Below are 23,089 nucleotides of genomic sequence, written 5' to 3'. Positions count from 1 at the left end.
GAGGAACCCTCAGACTCTCATTGACACTATTGACTTGATTTCTGTAAGTCTTTTTAATAAACCTCTAATTCTCAGCCCAGAGAAGATTAGAAGTAGCCAGCATGAAGTTTAGAATAGATGAAAGAGGATGAATTTGTGATTAGGACCCTGGACCACAGACTGAATGGCGTTGTCGCAGAGTCAGGCAGGCGTGGCAGGGAAGCCTTTCCAGGAGCTAGGAAGCTGGCAGCAGGGCCGCCTGGCTCTGCCTGTGCTCTCTCCTTCCCGGGGAGGATGTCACTGAGTTGGCACTGAGTGTGGTCAGCAGCCTGAGAGCCCAGCCTTTGTAAACACTCTTCTGAATGGAACGACATAGGTGGTCCAAGAAAGGAACTTTGGAAAATGCCGATGGTGTTATACCTGCAGTAGCAGGCCAAGAATTCACCTCTGTTCTCAACTCTGACAATAGTTTACCTAAGTATCTGGAGCAGCTGTACTCATTAGAGAACTGTGAATCCAGGGGAAAAAAAAAAACCCAGGTGAGACAATGCTGCATGTATTTCTGCTCTGTGTAGTGACTTAACTTGCTAAACCATTTTGTTCGGGAGCTTATGGTGCAGCTGTGGAAGAGAAGGTTCCTTTCTTGCCAGTCATGACTTGCCAGACAGGCTTCAGGAGAGAGCTTTTTATTAATAACACCTGAACCTTGAGAAAAGTTTAAGTTAAACCTAGGATGCTATTTAGGATGAGTTACGATGTATTCTTAAGAACAAGTTCTGTCTCATAGTTTTTATAAACGTTTCGATGGTTAAGCAAAGGTAAATATTATCTTAGCTATGTGGGTAACATAAGCATCCGTCTTATTCCCAGAGGGTTTGGACTCATTTGGGGTTTTAACCTAAAGTTGTAGGCATTGTAAAGAGCTCTGAATGTGGGCTGTTGGGTGACCTCACGGTCTACTGGTGGCCTTGCAACTCGATGTTATTTGGCCTGGACAAAGACGTGGAAAGGAACCACCCCTGCCCCTCCCCATCACCTTGTGGACAGAATGGATTATCAGACAAGACTGAGAGCTTATCACTTTAGCCCGATTGCTCTGCTCTGTGCATTTGGACTTGAATAAGATTTTTAGCTAAGCTGGGCACCTTAACTAAAGCAGGTATATCTCCCTATGTTCCTTCCCTGTTCTTCCTTTACAAATGATTGGCTTCCAACGAGCTAAAATAATTGAAACGGACATTTGAGAGAGGCTGTTACTATATCTGTATTTGGCTGCGCTGCTTTTGACTGTACTTTAAAAGTCGTGGCTCCCATCCACCAGGCAGCTAATAGGTTTTCTTCCAGCCTGAAAATTTAGCTCCCCTTTTCAGTGAGTTGCTTTACCTACAGAACATTTAATGGGAGTGACCTTTTTTTCCCATTTAACATGTAAGCCATTTAATGCCATGAATTTTCCCACAGTTATGACCGATTTCTAGAGCTGACGTGAGATAGGGAGACCAAATCCTCATCTACATGAAAGGAAACAGTTCTTAAGAGGAAGGTTGTCACGCTCAGCTCCTCAGGCTTATGAAGTGTAGCACCATCTTCTTTTCTCAAGTGCAACATCTTCCTTTTGTGTTTTATTTTGTCTTTCAGCACACTTTTGAATGCCTACTATGTGCATGCCTCTGTGATAACAGTGATACACCTAACACTTACTGTAGCATAATATAGTACATAGTATCAGCTATGTGATAGACATGTTGAAAGCATTTAGATGACTTTCTTCCATACTCACAGCAGCCTGGTACATAACTACTATTTTTACCCACATATTCTAGAAGAGGAGGCTGAAGCACAGCATGGAATTGACCAAGGACCTACAATCAGTATGTGATAGAACTGGATTTGACTCAGACTGTCCAGAGTCCCTGTGCTCACCCTGGCTCTCACTAGTGGGTAGGGTGAATGCATAACTTCCAGCAGTTATAGTGAAGGTAGCAAAGGGTGCTCTTGGAGCCCATGGTAGGGTGTCCTCCCATAGTTGAGAAGACGAGGACTTTCAGGCGCTTCATCAAAGGGCAGCATATTGGGTGCATTGCTGTTAGCTCTCCAGGCATAAGTGAATCCCCATATAATCTCCCTTGCATGGTTTCATGACATCTGCCCTCATCTGTCTCAGGGTATAGTTGTTAACTTGTTTTATCTTCCCAAGCAGATGTTCTCCTTCTTGAGAGTTCTTCTATTTATTTCTTAATTATTCCCTCTTCAACCCCTGAGTCTTACATGTATAGGATTCTCAAAAGAAGTTTGATGAATGAATAAAACTTGTCACAGTTATTCAGTAATCTCTGCTTTGGACCAATGAAGCTGCTTCTAGGCTCTCTCCTCATTGCCACTTCCTCCTCCTCTGCTCTCAACAGAAGCAGGTCCTAGATTTGCCTGATTTCACTTCTTGTAATGCATATGTTGTCTTGAATTTTCCCATTACAGGTTTGAATGAGGTAGTGATTATGCTCATATCTCACTTTGGCTGTCTTCAATTTTGAAAGAGATTTTTTTTTCCTAATTACTAAGGCCAAGAGTTTAAATTAGGTGATATTATATAGTATTCTAGATCTTGGCTGCTTTTTGGGGGGAGCTCTAGTCTGAAACATGTCCTTGACATATATAAAGGAAGACAAGTACAATATTCTTTTTCAATTGACTGCTAATTAAAGAGCAAGAACAGAATATCAGGCCTTGCTAGGTAAAAGGAGGATGATGATACTGACAGTGGCAATGGTGATAATGATGATACCTGCATTTATTAAGCTCGTGCCATGTGCCAGGCACTGTGCTAGGTACTTTTCCATAGATTATCTTATTTAAACCTTATAGCAATTTATGAGGTGGGTATTATTATTATTATCCACATTTTATTAGAGATGTTAAAAAATGTGTGTATTAAACAAGCAAGTGAGGAATTAAGTATTCAAAGTCTAGGTGTCAAACATGGGTAACCACTAGGTTCTCTTGGGAGTAATTGTCTTTGGAAATGAGAGATATCTTATCATTCCAAGGAAGAAGTGTTCTGGTCCAGGTACTGAGATTACTGGATCCTTCAGGGCTGAGTCATACACTCAGGTTTTGATTAGATCATAGGTATTTTAGCAGAAGACACGTCATCAGAAACATGTACATGACTCCGTGCTTAAACACCATAGAGTTCCTATGCTAGGGACACAGAGAATAATGGAAATGAATGGAATTCACATATATTGATAGCTTATTAGATGCCAGGTTTGAAGCTGGGGTATTATATTAGCTCACTTAACTTTCACAAAAATCCTATGGAATAGGTTTTGCTATAGATGAAGAAACGAAGGCTCAAAGTGGTTTAGTGTCCATGTAAATAAACTTTTCTATACAGATCCATGTCTTTTGATATTCAAATCCTATAATAATTTTCCTAGACAAGGTTAATCTAGATCTCACTGGCCACTAACCATCTGACTAATTGGGGATATGTCATTTAAACTTCCTGGGTCTGGGTTTCCTTATTTCTACAAATAAATAGGTTAATCGTCTTTTCAGGTGTTTATCGGTCACTTGTTTGTCTTCTTTGGAAAAATGTATATATGAAGAATTGCCGCATGATGCAGCCATTCCACAGTTAGGTGTAAACCCAGGATAAATGAAAATAGGCTTCCACACTAAAATTTGTGCGCAAATGTTTACAGTAGCATTATTCATAATAGCCAAAAGTAGAAACAACCCAAATATCCATACTGATAAATGGAATAAATAACCCAACTGATAAATGAAATAAATAAATGTGGTAGATGCATACAATGAAATATTATTTGATAATGCAGAGGATTGAAGTACTGATAGAATGTGGTAAGCCTTGAAAATATTTTCTAAGTGAAAGAAACTAGTCACAAAAGATCACATATTGTATGATTCCATGTATATGAATGTCCAGAATATGCAAATTTATAGCAACAGAAAGTAGATTGGTCGTTTCCTTGGGTTGTAGATAGGATAGGGAGTGAATGTTAATAGATAAGGGATTTCTTTCAGTGGGGAAAATGTTCTAAAACTATATGGTGGCGATAGTTGTACAGTCCTCTGTATATACTAAAAAGCAATGAATTTTTTTTCTTTTTTCCTTTTTTTTTTTTTTTGCTTTTTAGGGCTGTACCTGCAGCATATGGAGGTTCCCCAGGCTAGAGGTCTAATCGGAGCTACAGCTGCCGGCCTGTACCATATACCACAGCCACAGCAATGCCAGATCCGAGCCGCATCTGCGACCTACACCACAGCTCGCGGCAATGCTGGATCCTTAACCCACTGAGCGAGGCCAGGGGTCGAACCCGCAGCCGTATGGCTTCTAGTCAGATTCATTTCCACTGCGCCACGATGGGAACTCCTAAAAAGCAGTGAATTTTATACTTTAAATGGATGGATTATATCTGAGTTATGCCTCAGTGGAGCTGTTGAAAAAAATTAATAGGTTGAATTCGAGGAAGACTAGGTTTCCCTTTTTAGCTCCTAGATTCTGTAGCTCTTTGATTCTTCAGTCTTAAAGATTAGATGATATGGTTCTAAACTGGGTTTGGCATTAAATGTGAAATTCTTTTCTTTCTACTTTTTAATCTCATTTGGAAAGATTTCTTGTTCAGAATATCACGCTCTGTTTTAATCAGTATTTTGTTCCATAACTTGATTTCCTTAATTATTTTGATTCTGACAATGAAGCCAAGTTTTATTTTATGCAGGATAGTCCTCACGAGACTGTGATCAACATCTCCATATACGTATTTCTTGGCCCTAAGGTCTAGGATATTCAGCTACCATATAAAACACATTTTTGACTTGCCTTATTTTGAAACAAAACATAGAAGCAAAGAGAGTAGTCCAGTATGAAAAGAAAATTTCTTCTTGCTTCTTTTTGTAATAATTCTTAAACTTTTGTACACTCTAAGGAGTGTGAAAATCAAGGGTAATTTGATGTCTGGGTTACAGTGTTGATGTAAATGTTTTATATTTGTGCAAGAAATATGCATTGGTAGTACTAAAATGTTTAAAATGCTTATTTTAAATGCTTCTGGTTCTTGGCTAGGTTTGATCATTAGTATGTGCTTGTGGGGATTATATATCTGGTACCTGAATATGAGCTTTAATAACAAAAACCAAATGTGATGTAATCTAGGAGTGTTCTTTCTTTCTTCCTTTCTAATATTTATTCTGTCCTCCTTTCCATCTTCCCTCCCTTCTTTTCCTCCCTTCTCATTGTTTGTTTGAAAGATTTGAGGAAATGTTACGTGGGCCAGGATTTCTGGATCCATCAATATCAGATCTAACTTCTGTAAGCCTCAGTTTTCTCTAATTAATAACCTGTCCTGTCCACCTCCTGGGGCTGTGGTTGGCATCACCCTAGATAATCATGGAATTACAAATGGAAGAAAACCAACTGGGATGATAATTAACACAGTTTATTGAGTAATTGACTTACTATTACTCGACTTACAGTGTAGAAGAAAAAATAGTACAATTATAAACCTCTAGAGATTTATGAATTAGTTTGAAGAAAGCAAAAATATAGATTGTGCAAACACCTACAAAATAAAGTGGACCGTACAGCACACTAACCAAGAATGCTAATCACTTGGTTATCCCTACCCAACTCACCCAAATCTTGATTGGAATGGTTAGGTAGAAGCAAGAATCTATCGAAAACAATTGCTAATGAGTTTCATCAATTTAGAATTTTATGAAAATGGTAAAGATTTATCATTAATGGCTGAATACTTCCTCTAGTGGGAAATACACAATGGCTTATAAGAGATACTATAGAATTAGTGTGAGTATCCTCTTCCTCCTCTTAGCAAACCGCAGCTTTTTCCTAACCAAGGTGGCCTTACAGAATGATTTTTCACAGTAGGGTTCTTTTTGTCTGTTCTTGATCACCACAGGGTAGGCTGCTCTCGCATATTTGCTTCCAGCTAAGACCTTTTTAATGACCCAGAGCATTCTGTTTCTCTACCATGAGTGCTGTGTTTTGCGGTCTCTCTGGTAGGTTTGTTTTCTTGCCAAGATCAGTGGTCTTCTGCTCTGTGCTTACATTCTCCATAAGCTCTGGTCATGAAGATGGGTTTTATAAGTATCCTTAGCAAGATGAGTAACATTTTCCATTGTACTGGAACTGAAACTGGATCTACCCATTTGCACAGAATCATGTTCTTCCTTTTTAAAGCCACTAAGCACCCCTCCTCTAGACTCTTTTTCCCCTAATGCCTCTTATTTGGATTATAAAAAACAGAACTTGTACCGTGCACAGGTATGGATGCAGGATGGGTTTTTTTCTGGCATGGGATACCTAGAAAGTTTTCATAGTAAAGATTGGATTTGAACTGAGCCCTGAATGGTGAGTAGGGTTTTGATAAATTTAGATTGTGGAGGAGAGAAAATACAGGGTGGGAAAGGAAGGAAAACACTTCAAGTAGAGGCATGGAGACAGGACTGGGTGGGAATGGTTATTAATTCCTATGAAGAAGTAATGGGTGGAGTTTCCATCGTGGTGCAGCAAAAATGAATCCGACTGGGAACCATGAGGTTGTGGGTTTGAGCCCTGGCCTCACTCCTCCATGGGTTAAGGATCCAGCGTTGCCATGAGCTGTAGTGTAGGTCACAGACACAGCTTGGATCTGGTGTTGCTGTGGCACTGGTGTAGGTCAGCAGCTGTAGCTATGATTGGACTCCTAGCCTGGGAACCTCCATATGCCACAGGTGTGGCCATAGTGGGCAAATTTTGAGAGACTTTGTGTTAGACACACACACACACACACACACACACACACACACACACACACACGAGGTGAGGGTGTAAACCCAATCCAAAATCCAGAACGCTTGAGACCCAAGAAAATGCCAACATCCTAACTCATTGAGGCCAAGGGAATTCCCTTGCAGTCAGTCACTTTTGACCTTCAGTTGATTTAATGAGGCCCACCCACATTAGGGAGGGCAATCTGCTTAACTCAGTCTACTGATTAAAACGTGATTCTCATTCAGAAACTCACTCATGGACACATCCAGAATAATGTTTGACCAAATGTCTTGGCACCTGGTGGCCCAGTGAAGTTGGTACATAAAATTAAGATCAGTGGAAGCATCACTGCAGAAGGTTAGGGATAACAGGGAGAGTGATAAAAAATGACATGGACAATTAGAAAAATACAACAAAGCTTGGTATTTCTATCTATCTATCTACCCATCTAACAATTTATTTATTTTCTGCTTTTTAGGCCTGAACCTTTGGCATATGGAGGTTCCCAGGCTAAGTGTTGAATCTCAGGAGCTGTATCTGCTGGCCTACACCACAGCCATAGCAACATGGGATCCAAGCTACATCTGCGACCTACGCCACAGCTCATGGCAATGCTGGATCCTTAACCCATGAGCGAGGCCAGGGATGGATGATTTGTTTCTGCTGAGCCATGACAGGAACTCCCTTGGTATTTCTTAAGCTCATATAATGCAGTGATCATTTGGCTTAATTTGTTGAAAAAGTGTGATTTATTTTTTGACTCCCTTTCAGGTGTGAAATATGGAATTAATTTTTTTCCTACCTCTTTGTTTTCTGCTCTCAAACAGTATTAATGCACAGGGCGCTTTCCCCTGATCATTCTACTTGGGCCTAATTTGAAATGCTAAGAAACTTTGAACTTTAACAGTTTTATATCATAAATATCATGGGTTCTTTAAATCAAAATATAAACAATGCTAACCTTCTCCTTAAAGTGAAATGCCCTTTCCCATGGTTTCTTGTGTTTTTCCCTACAAAAATCGTATGCTATAATATCTCCCATCTAAATTGACATCCATCCCTAAAGCCAAGCTTTGTAACTCTAGGTTTTTGTAAATCAAGCTTTGTAAACTTTTTTTTTTTTTTTTTTTTTTTTTTTTTTTTTGTATCTTTGGATGTCAGATTGGGGATCCGAGTATCAGAACGGTCCAAATACTCAACTTTGATGATCATGGCAATGAGAAGTTATGGTTGTGAGGATAGATTTTTTAGAAGAGAAAAAATATTTGTATAATGATAGTTACCACAGTCTGAGCCTACTTAAGGATTCTCATTTTATCATACCCTAAAAGAGCCTGTATGACTGCAGAAGTTGCCCTGGTGATGACATAGACTCTGATTTCAAACCCACGTGAAGCTGATGGCCACAAGTTTTTGAGTCAGGTTCATCTCAGTGAGTGAAATCCAACTTAATATTTGGAGGTTTCAGATGAATCCCAAAATTGTCTTTGCAGGATAAACTCCATACTTTGAAAATAGGTTCTTTGTCCATTAGAGCTCTATAATTTTTATTTTGTAGCACATCTCTTTAATTGCTTAGAAACACTTCCTAATTCTTTGTGGTGTTTACCTGGTTTAATCACCTCCTTACACAGCAATCCAGAAATAAAGTCTAAATTTATAAAAAGTGCATGGTTTTTAGAGGATCTCTTACTTATTTTTGAGGGAGTAAAAATGTGTTTGATCAAAAAATAACCCATATAAATACACATAGAGGTATTATAAAATGCTAGATTCATGGAATCTTGAAGGAATTCCCCGGTATGAAGATAGCCTTTGCCTTTTATTTTGAACCAGTTTTCCCCTGGCCAGCATTGGATACTTTTTAAAAATGTAGTATAATATCCTAAAATTTTATGGTCATGTCCTTCTATTCTACCTTAAATGTGCTGATGTGGATAACTTCATTCTTGGTCTTCTACAGTGATGTGCTGGTAAATGCTTAACAACCAGCATCTCCGGGGAGGTGAGTAGGAGGGCTGATCTGTGGCATTTGCTATTTTCTGTGGTGTAAATTCTCCCAACATAGCCAATTTCAGGCTACTGGCATTATCATCAGCCAGCCTGCAGAATTCCTTAAAATTTTATCATCAGCACTTTTAGCTGGTTCTAGCCATCCCCAACGTATCACTGGCTCCCCTATTCTATTTCTCACACCTACATCCACCATGCCTAACACATAAAATATCCCTCCTTTAGCTAACATATTACATGTGAAACTTGGGAATGTCTTACTTATCCAAATCTACTAACCAATCAGCTGTTTCCAGAACTCTAACCCAAGTGCCATGAGTCCCTGTTTTCTGTCTTAGCAGTTTAGATACCTGATCATAGCAGTTTAACAAAGTAACTTTCTTGAGCGTTTTTTGTGATTGATACAGATGTCATGTGATATTTGGGACCACCTACTCCTTTAAAGGAACCAAGTGGTAGAAAATGTTAGCATGACTATTTTTTACATAAAATAAACTCTATCATTCAGCCTTTTTCAACTCTACTTTGGTAACAGATTTCTGTCTGGGATATAACAGAGAGAAAATATAGCATGTTTATCATAATTGGGGAAGTACCACATGGGAGGGGATCAGGAGCTGAGAAGGGATTTATATTTTGGAAGGGAGAGAATGTGAGTAAATTACAATCTTTGTAAATATTAAAGTAGATTACAGTTAACTTTTTTGAGCCTTTTAAGACTATGGAGTTGAGAAACTAGAAGTTAGAACAGATTCATATTCAAGTTTCTAACTTTTAGATTATTGTGAAAGAAGATGGTGTTCTGTCTTTTTGAAGCATAGTTACAAGTGCTTTTTGTTTTATTTTGTTTACATGGTCTTTTAATATGGATTCCTGGTTTGGCAAAATGTTAACTGGAAACAATTTCAAACTTCTGTGACTTAGATTTGTTGAGCCTGAGGTTGGTATTTCTTCACAAATACTGATGGTTTTTTCTTTTCTTAAAATAATAGAAGCTTAAAAAAAAAAAAAGAATTGTGTAAAGAGAGAAGTGTATTTTGTTTGGCCTTACTAAAATACCACTTGGCTCCAGCCAGCCCATATTTCCTGACTCTGACCATGCCCCAAAGCAGTGAAAGGGTAGAAGTTTTCAAAATGAGATTTAGATTTGTGTATTTGCATTCCTTTCAGTTTTTGACTATGTTGTTAGTGGTAGTAGGTCCAGCACTGGGAAGCTTGAGTGAATTTCCTTAATGAAACTTAACAGTAGGGAATCTGTGTTGTTCAAAATTTGCTTTGCTAGTAGCTAATCTGAAAGAAGATCATTTTTTTAAAAATACAATTGCTTTTTTAATGTCTGCATTCTCAACATACTATTTATTCAGAGAGTATTTATTAATACACAGTAGAAACTTCCATAAATAAAGGTGGGCTACTCAAGAATGGTGACATAAAAAAGTGACCCAAATTTTAAAAAAAGAAAAAAAAAAAAAAGGAATAGGTCAACTTCATTACTGGCTTGAACTCGTTAGGCTATCCTGTGGGAAAGTGATCCACTTTGGTGACATAATTGATTTGTGCGTCATGAATAGAAATGGCAAGGCTAAAATTTGCATGGTATTTTTTTTTTTTATGCTTTCCTCTTTGATTTAAAGTAGAGTACATTTTTCACAACTCTGTTGTGACCTGAGTTGTCTCCTTTCCATGGGTAAAGCAAAGCACCAAGGAAGCCTGTCCAGGGTCACACAGTGAACAGAGCAGAGCCAAAGCTCAAGCTGAGGAATTATTTCTTAGCCTCGGACTAGTGCATTAGCTGTGGGGTTTCCACGTTTTGTTGTTGTTGTTGTTGTCTTTTTGCCATTTCTTGGGCTGTTCCCGCGGCATATGGAGATTCCCAGGCTAGGGGTCCAATCAGAGCTGTAGCCACCAGCCTATGCCAGAGCCACAGCAATGCAGGATCCGAGCCGTGTCTACAACCTACACCACAGCTCACGGCAACGCCGTATCCTTAACCTACTGAGCAAGGGCAGGGACCGAACCCGCAACCTCATGGTTCCTAGTCGGATTCGTTAACCACTGCGCCACGACGGGAACTCTTCCACGGGGCGGGGGAGGGGGGGGCTTAATGGGGACTTTTCCCTCCAAGTACTTAGCAGACATAGAAAGCAAATGTGAATAATATACACATTCCATTTACTCTGAAACTGAGCCCCTCGTGGAATATAAAGTAATATCTATCCACCACTCACAACCCTGCCTCCAACAGGGTAGCAGTCGAATGGTGCACAGTAGGCGCAGTTTGCTGTCCAGCATCCGCAGCCGCCTTTTCTTCCTTGAAACAGTGGTGAGGCTCAGTGCTATGAGTGACTGGGATTGTCAGCCTAATTCAATCAATACTTAAATACTATTCTAAAATCAAGTACTATGTGAGATGTGGGGGGAGAACATAAAAAGGAAAAATAAGAGAGAGCAGAATGAAAGAAAAAAAAAAGAAAAATGTGAAAAGTAGAAAGGAGAAGAAGGAGGCATTGCTCGTTGGGTTTTGGAGCCAGATAGAAAGATGGATTCGAATCTCAGCTTTATACTTTCCCAACCCTACCTTTCACTTAAATCTCAAACCCTTACCTGACTGTGTTAAAGGTGAACCATGATGAGAAATCATTGTTTAGGAAATAATGAAGATTCTTATTTATAATAAGAATAAGGCAGCTGGCCTATGTGTTCTTCTGTGCTCAGACTTCGGGGCATCAATTACGATTTGGTTTGGCTGCATCGTGACTGAGACCTGTACAAAGTTTAATGTGCAAGACTTTATTCTCTGACATAAAGAAGTTCAGAGGTTGGCAGTCTAGGGCTCTTAAAATGGTTCCTTAAATTGTGAGAGCCCTGACTCCTTACAGCTTTTCACTCTGCCATCCTGCATCTTATAGGCCCAGTATGGCTTCTGGAGGTCCAGCAAATACATCTTTGTTTCAGGGAGCAGAATGGATGAAGGTCAGGAGTGTTTCACCTTGTAAGAATCTCCTTGTACAGGAGTTTTCCAGAAGTATGATGTAACGCTGTATTCACAGCTCATTGGCCAGAGCTTAGTCTGGGCCATACATACCTCCAAGGAGCCTGGGAAGTTAGTTTCAACAGTTTTTTGTTGTTGTTGTTGTGTTTTTTTTGTTTTTTTTTTTTAAGCTTCATGTATGGACTGTAGGAAGAAACACTGTGATCTTTAGAAAAATGTCTCAGAAGTAAAAACTGTTATTCTTAGTAATAGTAATTCACTAATTAAGGGGCACTATGTTCAAAAATTTATGTGAGCCATATTATTTTGCCTTCCTTTGATGTAAGTAAGTGTTATTATTTAACAGAAAAGAAGTCGTTTTTGAAAGTGTAAGTAGTTTGCTTAAGATTATGTTGCTAGTAAGTGCTGGAGATAGAGCTCGGAACCAGGCTTGCCTTTTTCTAGGCCCCAAGCGTTTAATCACTACTTTGCCTCCAACTTCTCATGTTTTGACTTGATCGTTTATCAATGGTCCACATGAGGTGTTTTAAAACCGTCTATCCTGTTTGCGGTTTTATAGTCTTCAGTTCACCACCCTTTTCACTCAAACACACAAACACACACATACCCCTCATTTATTTTTCTCAAATATTTGTGTATTTTTTTTTTTTCTTTTTACAGCTGCACCTATGGCATATGGAAGTTCCCAGGCTAGGGGTCGAATTGGAGCTTCAGCTGCTGGCCTATGTAGCAGGTTCATCAATGCCAGATCCTTAACCCACTGGGCGAGGCCAGGGATCAAACCCTCATCCTCACAGACACCATGTTGGGTCCTTAACTCTCTGAGTCACAATGGAAACTCCTTTTGTGCTTATGTAAAAGAACATGAATTTTCATATGCAGTTAGTTCATTGTCAGTTGTCTGCTTGTATTTTGGTCAGGAGTCTGCTGTTAAAAATTTTTGGCAATCTATTTTCTGAGCACCTCCTTCCTCCCAGGTATAGCCCTAAAAGCTACTGGGGAGAACAGGGTAAGAAAGAGCCCCTGCCCTCAAGTCATTTACAGTAAAATTCTTTATAAAATGGATTTTAGACAAGCTTCTTTTTTCTTTTTTGTCTTTTTTGTCTTTTTGCCATTTCTTGGGCCGCTCCCACAGCATATGGAGGTTCCCAGGCTAGGGGTCGAATCGGAGCTATAGCCACCAGCTGTAGCCACAGGCCTATGCCAGAGCCACAGCAACATGGGATCCGAGCCTCATCTGCAACCTACACCACAGCTCACGGCAACGCTGGATCCTTAACCCACTGAGCTAGGCCAGGGATCGAACCTCCAATCTCATGGTTCCTAGTCGGATTCGTTAACCACTGTGCCACAGCGGGAACTCCCTAGACAAGCTTCTTAACATCAAATTATACTATGACACTACACCTAAATCACAACTGACCTAGATGTACACACCCATTTGTTCTTATAATTACAGGTGCATCATTGTTACCTCTAAGTGGCCACCTGTCCCTTCAAAACATTCCTAAGAAATTAGGTGGGGTAAATAGGCAATTCTACTTTAGTACTCTTTGTATTTTTCCCTTAAAAAACATGGCTCATAGTATTGTTGTGGTAATAAAAGCTTAATCTTAATTTATATAAAGAGGGTATGGGATTTGTTATAATACCTAGTATTTTGAAATGTCTGTTTGTAAAAATAATTGAATTTCTATTTCATGACATTTTAAATAGTGGCAGAAATAATATCCAAATATATAAGAAGCTCAAATCACTGAGGACTAGAATCACATTTGCGATTAGAGCCTGCCAGCATAAGCTTATGTAGGGTGTCTCACTGGTGTACTTTTTGACCAAATCAGAGAAGAAAAATGTTCCACCTGACAGGTTGTGAAAAAAGGGAGCAGCATCACAGGGATGTAAGGTTGACGACACCATTTCCTACAAGACTTCCATTTACCCCAGTCTTTGTACCTGGAATTCCGAATGTTGAGAGAAGAAATGGACCAGGATTCTGGCCATTTCTTGGCTTTGTTTCTAGTCACCTTCTGCTTAAAGCTATTTCTTTTAAAGAAGACACTTTCCTCCTATTTGGGAGCTACCTACAAATTACTTTGCCCCATTTCCTAATCATGTATCTGCAGAAACATTTTGTTTCATAAAGGAAAGGTAATTTTTTAATCAGCGTAAGTATACCATCTGCCCCTGGGATTTGCCTTGACGCATTCATTTCTAGTCTTTAAGGTACTTTGTTAATGGAGCACCATCAGTTTGAGACACTAGTTCTTTTTTGCTTAGGTTATTTGGCATATATCATTGACTTTATCAGCAGTGAGTCTCCAGGCTCACCTAATAGTCGCTTTTATCTTTGAAGACCTAATTAACTTTATCTGATCATGGAAAACTTACATTTTTCTAATTGTCTTTGAAATAATGGGCTCCATTATTGCCTTGAATGAATTTTACTTTGAAAACTTAATTTCATTTGGCTCCTAATGATAATAAAAAAGTGCTTATGTAGAACTTTAGAATTGAAATAAATAAAAAGAATTTAAAAATGCTTTTCTACATCGTATGTAGTCCTTACTGCAAAATAGAGGGACATGGTTTATGCTCATTTGTGATTTCATGCTACCAGGGATTCAGCTATAAATGTGACAGTTGTGGTTTCCTCCTTCCTATCACATTATGGGGGAGAAATGTCCATTATGAATGAGAGAGACCTGTTTTATAAGAAATCTATAGCCCAGAGAATTTAAGTGACTTGCCCATTTCATGTGATAGAATTTGTCTGGATACATGATCAGTGACCAACCTGGAAAGGCAAGTAGGAAGGAGAAATTAAAGTGTCTTGGAAGATTGACCAAAGGGTTGGAATTTTTTTTTCTAAAGCTGGCATGTAGCCCATAGAGGCTTTGGATTGGAGTGAAGGTGTAGTTAAAGCTCTTAGAAAAAGTATTCTGATAGTGAGGTGCCAATTTAGTGAATACATTTGTAGAGATGCTGAACAACTAGAAACTGTTCATCATTCTTTCTGTGTTTAAGAGAAAGCCCTGAAATAATGGAATGGTAGTCCGGCTAGGATGGGACAAATAGAGGAGATACCACAATGGGGAAACTGTAGAGAGGAGGACTTGGTAGCTGACTGCATAGAAGGAAAAGAGAAGCCAGTGGTGTTTGAAGTTTCAGGTGATAGGAAGAACTTGGTAAAAACCATGGGTAGCAGTAAGAGCTTAGAGAGCATCAATTAAAAGAAGCCCTAGGTGGCTGCTTTCTAAGACCATATTTTAAATTTATTTTTTTATTATTACAATTTTTAGAAAAAAAATTATTGGGGCATAGTTGATTTATAGTGTTGTATTAGCTTCGAGTTTACAGCACAGTGCATCAGTTCTACATATACACATATCCATTCTTTTTTCCCAAATAGATTATTACAGAAAAAGATTGTATATTTTTGATGACTTTCTCTTAAGAGTGTTTCCTGAAGCCAAGAGTGTTCCTTCCTGCTCTCTTCTAAGCTTTGCTTCCTCTATTCTGATCTATCCTGAGGAGGGAGTAAGGGAAATTCTCCAAAAGATTTAAAATTATGAGAAAACAGAGCTAAGATGATTACTTCAAAGTGGGTCTTTCCCAGATGTGTGAAATGATAGGACCCCTAAGATAATTATGTGACATGAATTGACTATTGACTGAGTGGATTGCTTTCTAGGCATTTTTTGTTGACCACAACTCCCGGACCACCACTTTCATTGACCCCCGGCTCCCACTCCAGAGCAGCAGACCCACGAGTGCGCTGGTGCATCGACAGCATCTGACGAGGCAGCGCAGCCACAGTGCAGGCGAGGTGAGTCCCCAGCCTTGGTACCCACTTACCAGTAGATAGGTGTACCGAGGTGTGTGCAGTTGTGCTGCCTCTTTATTATTGCTTTGCTTTGTTTTTCTAGTTTGATTTAGAGCCTGTCATCTGGAGACTGGAAAATAGTAAAATGTTGACAGGGCTTTTCTGGCAACACATAGAGCCTAAATTATAAATTTTAAAAATAGGACAGATGAGGAAAGAATGAAGAAATTATAAAATATTTTTTAAAAAGCTCAGTGGATGGTGAGAGAGAATTCATAATGCAATAAAATGTTCAAGAGAGAGGAGGAGGAGGAGCCCTTTTGCATACCTAAGGGCAGCTTCGTAGGGAAAAATGAATGTAACTTTGATGGGGCTAAAATTAGGTTAAGGATAGGAATTTTCTAAAGTGAGGATTCCTGGATTAGATTAAAATATTCAGCCAAGGCTACGGGATTGTGATATCCTCATTAATACCCTTTAAAATTAGAATATATACGACAGTCGATTTATGTACTCTTAAGTGCCCAGAATAAATGAACAGCATTAAGAATTACTACAAACTGAACTGTACTCCACTTTGCTAGTTTGCACTGACCCATGGTAACCACATGAGGGCTCTCTAATAATCTAACCCCAAAAAAGAAAGAAAAAAGAAATAATCTCTTCCTGCTTCCTCTTTTTTTTAGCAGCTTAAATAAATAAAAGAGAAATGTTTTAGGTCAAATATTTTCTCCTTAGTACTGGCTTATGAATGTCATATATCATCACTTGATATACATTGTTTCTAAAACTTCCCTTAGACAAATAGAATTAAGATTTTTTTCCGGCATGCCTCTTGCACGTCTATGTGCATATCATATTTTCAGTATTATATCGTGGGTCAAATATTTTTGCAGCTTCTAGTAGAAGAAAAATTATGAAGCCAATAAATAACTGGATTCGGTTCATCAAAATTCCACTCTTGGAATTTCCCCTCATGATTTCCATACTTGCTCTGCTGCATCATGTGTGTTTGCTGGTTGTAAGAGCAGACACAAAGAGTACACAGGAGACGCTCATATAAAAATGATATATAAATGAATTGCAGGATGAGGTATGCACAAAAATATTTATGTTTTATGAGGAGCTAATAAATCTCTACCTGGCTGCCGTATAAACCATTGGTGGGAAATGGGATGATGCTGACAGCATTCATCTAGAAAGCAGAACAGACCTCTCACCTTTGGACCTTGTGCGTGATCTGTAGCATATTCGGGCCCTGCCTGGTTTTATCACACAGCCCAGTGCACTTTAGACGCTCGCCTTATCTCGACTTCCCAAGATGAAGTTGACTCTTCAGTCTGGTCAGGACTACGTGCATGAGATTAGTAACTATACGTTTTCTTTCAACTCCTCTGCCTCAGAACTTGAATTCTTTCCACAGTCTAGCCTTAGGGTTACTAAGGTCCACATTAAAATTTGAATGAAGATTTCTCTTCTATTGATGGAGACGGAGCAGTGGAACTGAGAGGACCCCATAAAGACTCAGCATTCAGCCCCAGCGTTTTACACCTTTGAGGGGAAGGGGCTTTCTGGCCCAGCCGTCAGAAATATGCACAACCTGCTGTGATGCACACATTTATCATGGCTTGCCCACTACTGCCTGGCAGTCGGGTTTGAAGAAGCGGGGTGTCAAGGAGGAGACCTTTGGCTGTTCTGTGAAATGATGGTACAGAGCAATATACTGACAGGAGGGAAAGTAGATGTTGGTAGATTGAAATGATAAGTTTGGTGACTGATAAACGAAGTGTAGTTAATGACTGGATCTCCTCAGAGAGGGGCTGACTTCATTCCTCAAGGCTGATAACTCTAGAGGAGCAGAGTGGGAAACTCCCAGTTATATACATGAGTCTTCTCAGCCACTCTTGTAGGCTCATTTAGCAGATATTCCAGGCGGTAGAAATTTTGGTATCTCTTCCGTCCCACAAATGAATTTCTACGTGTAGTATAGGTATGTGGTTGGTGTGAAGGATACAAATAAATATGTTCCTGTGTTCTTATTAGGGAGAGAATATATAAAACTAACCATAATCCAGATAAATCAAAATACAAGTGAAAGGGAGTTTCCTGGTGGCCTGTTGGTTAAGGATCCAGCATTGTCATTGCTATGGCTCGGGTTCGATCCCTGGCCTGGGAACTTCTGCATGCTGCAGGCGTGGCCAAAAAATACAAGTAAAAAACGCTTTATAAATTGTTAGTAATGATGGTTGCTTTAGAAATGTACCCTGAGACCTGGGGGAGCTCAGTGAAGGTGGCACCTAATGTCAGCTTGAAGGGAGGGGAAGGCTTCATGGAGAGGGGCCTATTTGAACTAACTTTGAAGAATAAGTGAGAACATTCTTGAAGGATAAATAAGCAGTGAAGGGTGGGATCCACATTTTCAGCTTTAGGGCCTTCAGAAAAAACCCCACTGAATGCCTAACTGATACAGTGTGGTAAACTGGTTGTAAGGGTTTGAAAGGGTGGAAGTAGAATCTCTATATTAAAGGTACCTTATTTATGGAGTTCCTGTTGTGGTTCAGAGGTAAGGAACCCGTCTTATCCATGAGCACACAGGTTTGATCCTTGGCCTCGCTCAGTGGGTTAAAGATCTGGCGACGCTGTGAGCTGTGGCATAGGTCACAGATGCATCCCAGATTGTGTGTTGCTGTGGCTGTGGCTGTGGCTGGCAGCTGTAGCTCCAGTTTGACCCCTAGCCTGGGAACTTCCATCTGCTGCAGGAGTGGCCTTAAAAAGCAAAAAAAAAAAGACCTTATTTATAAATCCAGGAGGTTACTTTGCCTTTTGTTGTCTTAGTCTCTTAAAAGACCTCTGTTGTATGAGGGGATATGTCAAAACAGAAGCTAAAGCAATCTTAGAGGCTTCTGATAAGCTGCGGATGGGCATTTTTGTTTATCTCTTTGTGTGTCTGAGTTTCTAAGTATGTAATAGGTACCCATAACTAATTCAGGTGAGGGCAACCCTATTTAGCTCCTCCACACCTGCTATGATTTGCTCCCTTGGTGTGGGAGGTTCAAACCAGAAAGGGCTGTTGTACTGGGTGCTCTAATAGGCGTGTAAAACTGCTTCTGAGCGGATAATACACCAACTCAGAAACCCACATGAAGACTGCTGCCCTTCAGCCCCTCCTCTGCTGAGGCAGGGAATTCCCTGACCTGCCTGGGCCAAAAGAAGGTATATACTGGCCCTGCCCCGATGAGTTTTGTCCCACCCAAGTGCTCTCTCTCTGACTGTGTTGTCTCAGATTTGGGTTCTGTCGGGCGGAAGTTCTTCCTGATGAATGGATATGCAGCGCCCATATCCCCCATCATTGTAGACCCACTGAGCTACTCCTATACCTCAATATGCCAACAGTGATGGGGGATATAGACACTGTACCTCCGAAGTCACTGCCTTGGCCCCCCTCTCATGGTCGTGGATGCCCCAGCCCCTCCTTTCAATTCAGCAGCTGATGCAGAGCTTGCAAGAGCCTGTGTCAGCTCTTCAGGTGGCTTCTGTTCTGATCACTTGGTCCCTAACAGTGCTCATTGTCAGGTATTCTGAGCACCTTGGCTTGGGGTGCTGCGGTGTAGTGCTCTCGATCTCGGTGGAGAACAGAAACCCTGCTTGTGTTTGCAGGTGGGAGAAGATTCTCGACATGCCGGACCACCAGTTCTTCCCAGGCCGTCGAGTACGTTCAACACAGTCAGCAGGCCGCAGTACCAGGACATGGTTCCAGTGGGTATGTCATCCCTTTCCAGAAATCCTGATCGTTGCTTTACATGTCCGTGTGTACCATGCATTCTCTGTGGATTCTTCCCTATTGTCTGCCCACTCCACTGGCCCTGTTCTGAGATGCTGTCGCATGACCCCTAAGAAATCAATTTGAGTCTCCAAACACATCTCGTAAAATCCTATAGGATGAGAGTTTTTTAAGCTACCCTGCCTTTTCTGAGTGGAGCGATTTGATTGTTGAAGTTAAGGAAAAATAAGTTGTTAAGGCAATTGTACTATGTGGTCATTTGGACAAGTATAGATTGAGTATATATATTGAGACAGCGTTCAAATGGTGTAGGAGTCTATTGTTGCCTCACAAAATAAGAAGAAATGATGGCACATTCTTAAGGGGTTTTGAAGCAAATGTAAGACAGCAGAAGCCTCTAGAATTAAAAAATAAAAATAAATGGAGGTAGGCAAAGAGGCCTAAGGAACAACTTGAGTTGTTATGAAAATGATGAGGTTGGAAGTAGATGAGTTTCCAACCTAGAACCCCTAAAGCAGATGAAATGGACAGACTGGCCAGCAGTCAGATGGGCTCCCTGCTCCGTCTTAAATTTGAGCAGCTCTCCATTTGTCTAGTTTTACTTTAAATTTTTACCTTTTTTTTTAGAGCTGCACCCAGGCACATGGAAGTTCCCAGGCTAGGGGTAGAATCAGAGCTACAACTGCCGGCCTACACCACAGCCAAAGCAACTCTGGATCTGAGCCATGTGTGCAACCTACACCCCAGCTCACAACAATGCTGAATCCCCAGCCCACTGAGTGAGCCCAGGAATGGAACCTGCATCCTCATGGATACTAGATTTGTTACCACTGAGCCATAATGGGAACTCCTAAAATTTTCACATTTTTAAGAAAGAATTTATCATAAGGAATTCCCGTCATGGTGCAGCAGAAACGAATCTGACTAGGAACCATGAGGTTGTGGGTTCGATCCCTGGCCTGGCTTAGTGGGGTTAAGGATCTGGCACTGCCATGAGCTCTGGTATAGGTCGCAGACATGGCTCGGATCCCCTGTTGCTGTGGCTGTGGTGTAGGCCATCAGCTGCAGCTCTGATTCGACCCCTAGCCTGGGAACTTCCATATGCTGCGGGAGTTGCCCTAAAAAGACAAAAGACAAAAAAAAAAAAAAAAAAAAAAGGAAAGAAAGAAAGACTCTATCATGAATATAATGCATTGCTCCTTCCTAAAGAAGTTTGAAGGGGTCTAATTGGAGCTACAGCTGCTGGCCTACGCCAGAGCCACAGCAACGCCAGATCCAGGCTGCGTCTTTGACCTACACCACAACACCGGATCCTTAACCCACTGAGTGAGGCCAAAAGTCGAACCTGCAACCTCATGGTTCCTAGTTGGATTGGATTCCGCTGCGCCACAATGGGAACTCCCTATATTTCTGATTATAAATAAATGTAATTAAGATGAATCATCTTAAGTAAGCAAATGAGTTTTCTTGAGAGAAAATTAACAGAGCCTTTAATAAATTTAATTAAATTTAAAATTTCTGTAAACATTAGCCAGCCTTGACTAAGATACAGATTTTCCTTTTAAAATGCTGCATTCATAATTGATGACACTGATTACATTATAGCCATTGGTGTAGGTGGTTTGGTAAAGAACTATGGTGTGGCTTAATGGCATTTACTTCCACGTAGAATTTGGGGATGGTTTGTCTCTGCATTTCAATAGTGGCTGCTGCTGGCAACTACTGCATTTTAGCAGCTCTTGTTCTGTCTCTTGACCTCTGTGGATGGCTGACATTTAATCAGAATATGGTTTTTCATTTCTAGCAGTTGCTTGTGAGGTTGATTTTAGTAAGCAGTTGCATAACAAAATCTAGAATCTTATTGATGATCTCATCCTGCAATTTGATAATAAACATAGCTCATCAAATGAGTTTAATGAGTGCTTATGTAAGTCATACCTGACAGGTCTAAGTCCAATACTCAAATAAAAGAATAGACAGAAATTGGCATTTAGGTATTCCTAGTGACTCTAAACTATGACTTTGAGTACAAGGAATATTAACCAGAAAAACAGATTTTAAAAAATCTGTAATAATGTGCATAAAGTTAATAACATATTTTAACATATTGTTTTATATATCTTCTTTTCAGCTTACAATGACAAGATTGTTGCATTTCTTCGCCAACCCAACATCTTTGAAATTCTACAGGAGCGTCAACCTGATCTTACCAGGAATCACTCACTCAGGTAACCATAATATTGGTATTTAATTCAAGTTGCATAAGTCCCAACCACTGACTCTTAAGTTAACTCTGATAATCATCTTGGAGATATACTCTTGCTTTCTGGAGTTCTGAACTAAGGCATCTTGTGCACAAACAATTTATGTCATCAATATCAGGTCACTGTGGTCCTGGTTTTCTCTAGTAAGTATGAGGACTGAATGAAAATGACTAAAGAACCTTGAGCCACCTTCAAGGAAGAAATGTGAAAAAGAAATAAAAAATTCACAGCCAAGAATGCATGCTAGATATGCAGATTGTAATGAAAATAATGACGCTAACTATTTGAATGTAACTAGCGTAAACACAAGTAACATAGAGTTTATTGAATCAAGATTTATAAAATCATAGACTTAGTGTTCACATTTTTCTGTAATAAAAACACAGCAGAACCCAAGGAAGAAATCAGATCCTCTCAAGAGTCCCGCATTCCCCTGCATGAACCCTCTCTTCTAAACAGCTCTTCAGTGCACCACACTTTCAAGCCCAGTTTTACTTTCCTGAATATATGCTGTTCCTTTTCCCTGGCAAGCTCTTCTCTTCTTCTCTGTATTTTTTTTTTCTTTTTACAGCTGTACCCACAGCATAGGGAGGTTTCCAGGCTAGGGGTCGAATTGGAGCTACAGCCACAGCATCGCAGGATCCGAGCCATTTCTGTGACCTACACCACAGCTCATGGCAACGCCAGATCCTTAACCCACTGAGAGAGGCCAGGGATTGAACCGGCAACCTCATGGTTACCAGTCAATTTTGTTTCTGCTGCATCACAATGGGAACTCCTTCTCTTCTATGTTTGGCAAGATTTTTCTTTTTAAATTCAATGTAAGATGCTCCTCCTTGAAGCCTTTCAGCTCCACTGTAGCCTCTCACTCTTATGATCTAGTCTGGTATTTCTCAACTTCGATGTGCTAGGCATCAAAGAGATGGAGATGGAAAGAAGTAAGAGTTTCTGCTGAAAAGCTGATTGGTTTACATGCCACCTTTACTGGCAGAAGTATTTGCCCATTGGTGGCATCCTGACTCATGGCAGTGATGCTCAGATAGTTTTCCACTAAGTTGTGTCAGGCTATTTTTATCAGTATCACTGGGGTGTTTTATAAAGTACAAAATGCCAGGTTTTGGAGTTACCTGGTGGCCTAGCGGGTTAGGAATCCAGCATTGTCATTGCTATGGCTGGGGTCACTGCCATGGTATAGGTTCAGTCCCTGGCCTGGGAACTTCTACATGCTGTGGGCATGGCCAAAAAAACCAAAATACCCCAAAACATCAGGTGTTTCTTCCCTCAACTTCTTTCCCTTCCCTGAATTTACAGCCTCTATCTTCCCATGCCCTGCTCAGAAATTTAGTTCAAGAGGTCTGAGGCAGAGCTCACGCATTTAATTTCTTAAAATCTCTCCATATAATTTCATCGCACATCCGAGGTTATAACCTCGGGTCTA

General features: G+C 40.2%; 1 protein-coding gene across 7 annotated transcripts in view; it reads left to right on the top strand.

The window, feature by feature from the left end:
- Positions 1–23,089, top strand: part of HECW2 (HECT, C2 and WW domain containing E3 ubiquitin protein ligase 2) — a 412,843-nt gene that overhangs the window by 313,235 nt on the left and 76,519 nt on the right. For all 7 annotated transcript variants that reach the window (XM_021074544.1, XM_021074543.1, XM_021074542.1 and 4 more), the window contains 3 exons: positions 15,475–15,609; positions 19,264–19,366; positions 21,519–21,615. In XM_021074544.1, the coding sequence (XP_020930203.1) occupies positions 15,475–15,609; positions 19,264–19,366; positions 21,519–21,615 (335 nt within the window). The remainder of the gene's footprint in view (positions 1–15,474; positions 15,610–19,263; positions 19,367–21,518; positions 21,616–23,089) is intronic.

The sequence above is a fragment of the Sus scrofa genome, chromosome 15, assembly GCF_000003025.6.
Source record: "Sus scrofa isolate TJ Tabasco breed Duroc chromosome 15, Sscrofa11.1, whole genome shotgun sequence".
Taxonomy (NCBI): Eukaryota; Metazoa; Chordata; class Mammalia; order Artiodactyla; family Suidae; genus Sus; species Sus scrofa.
The sequence above is the reverse complement of the archived record's forward strand: the minus strand, read 5'-3'. Positions and strand labels throughout refer to the sequence as shown.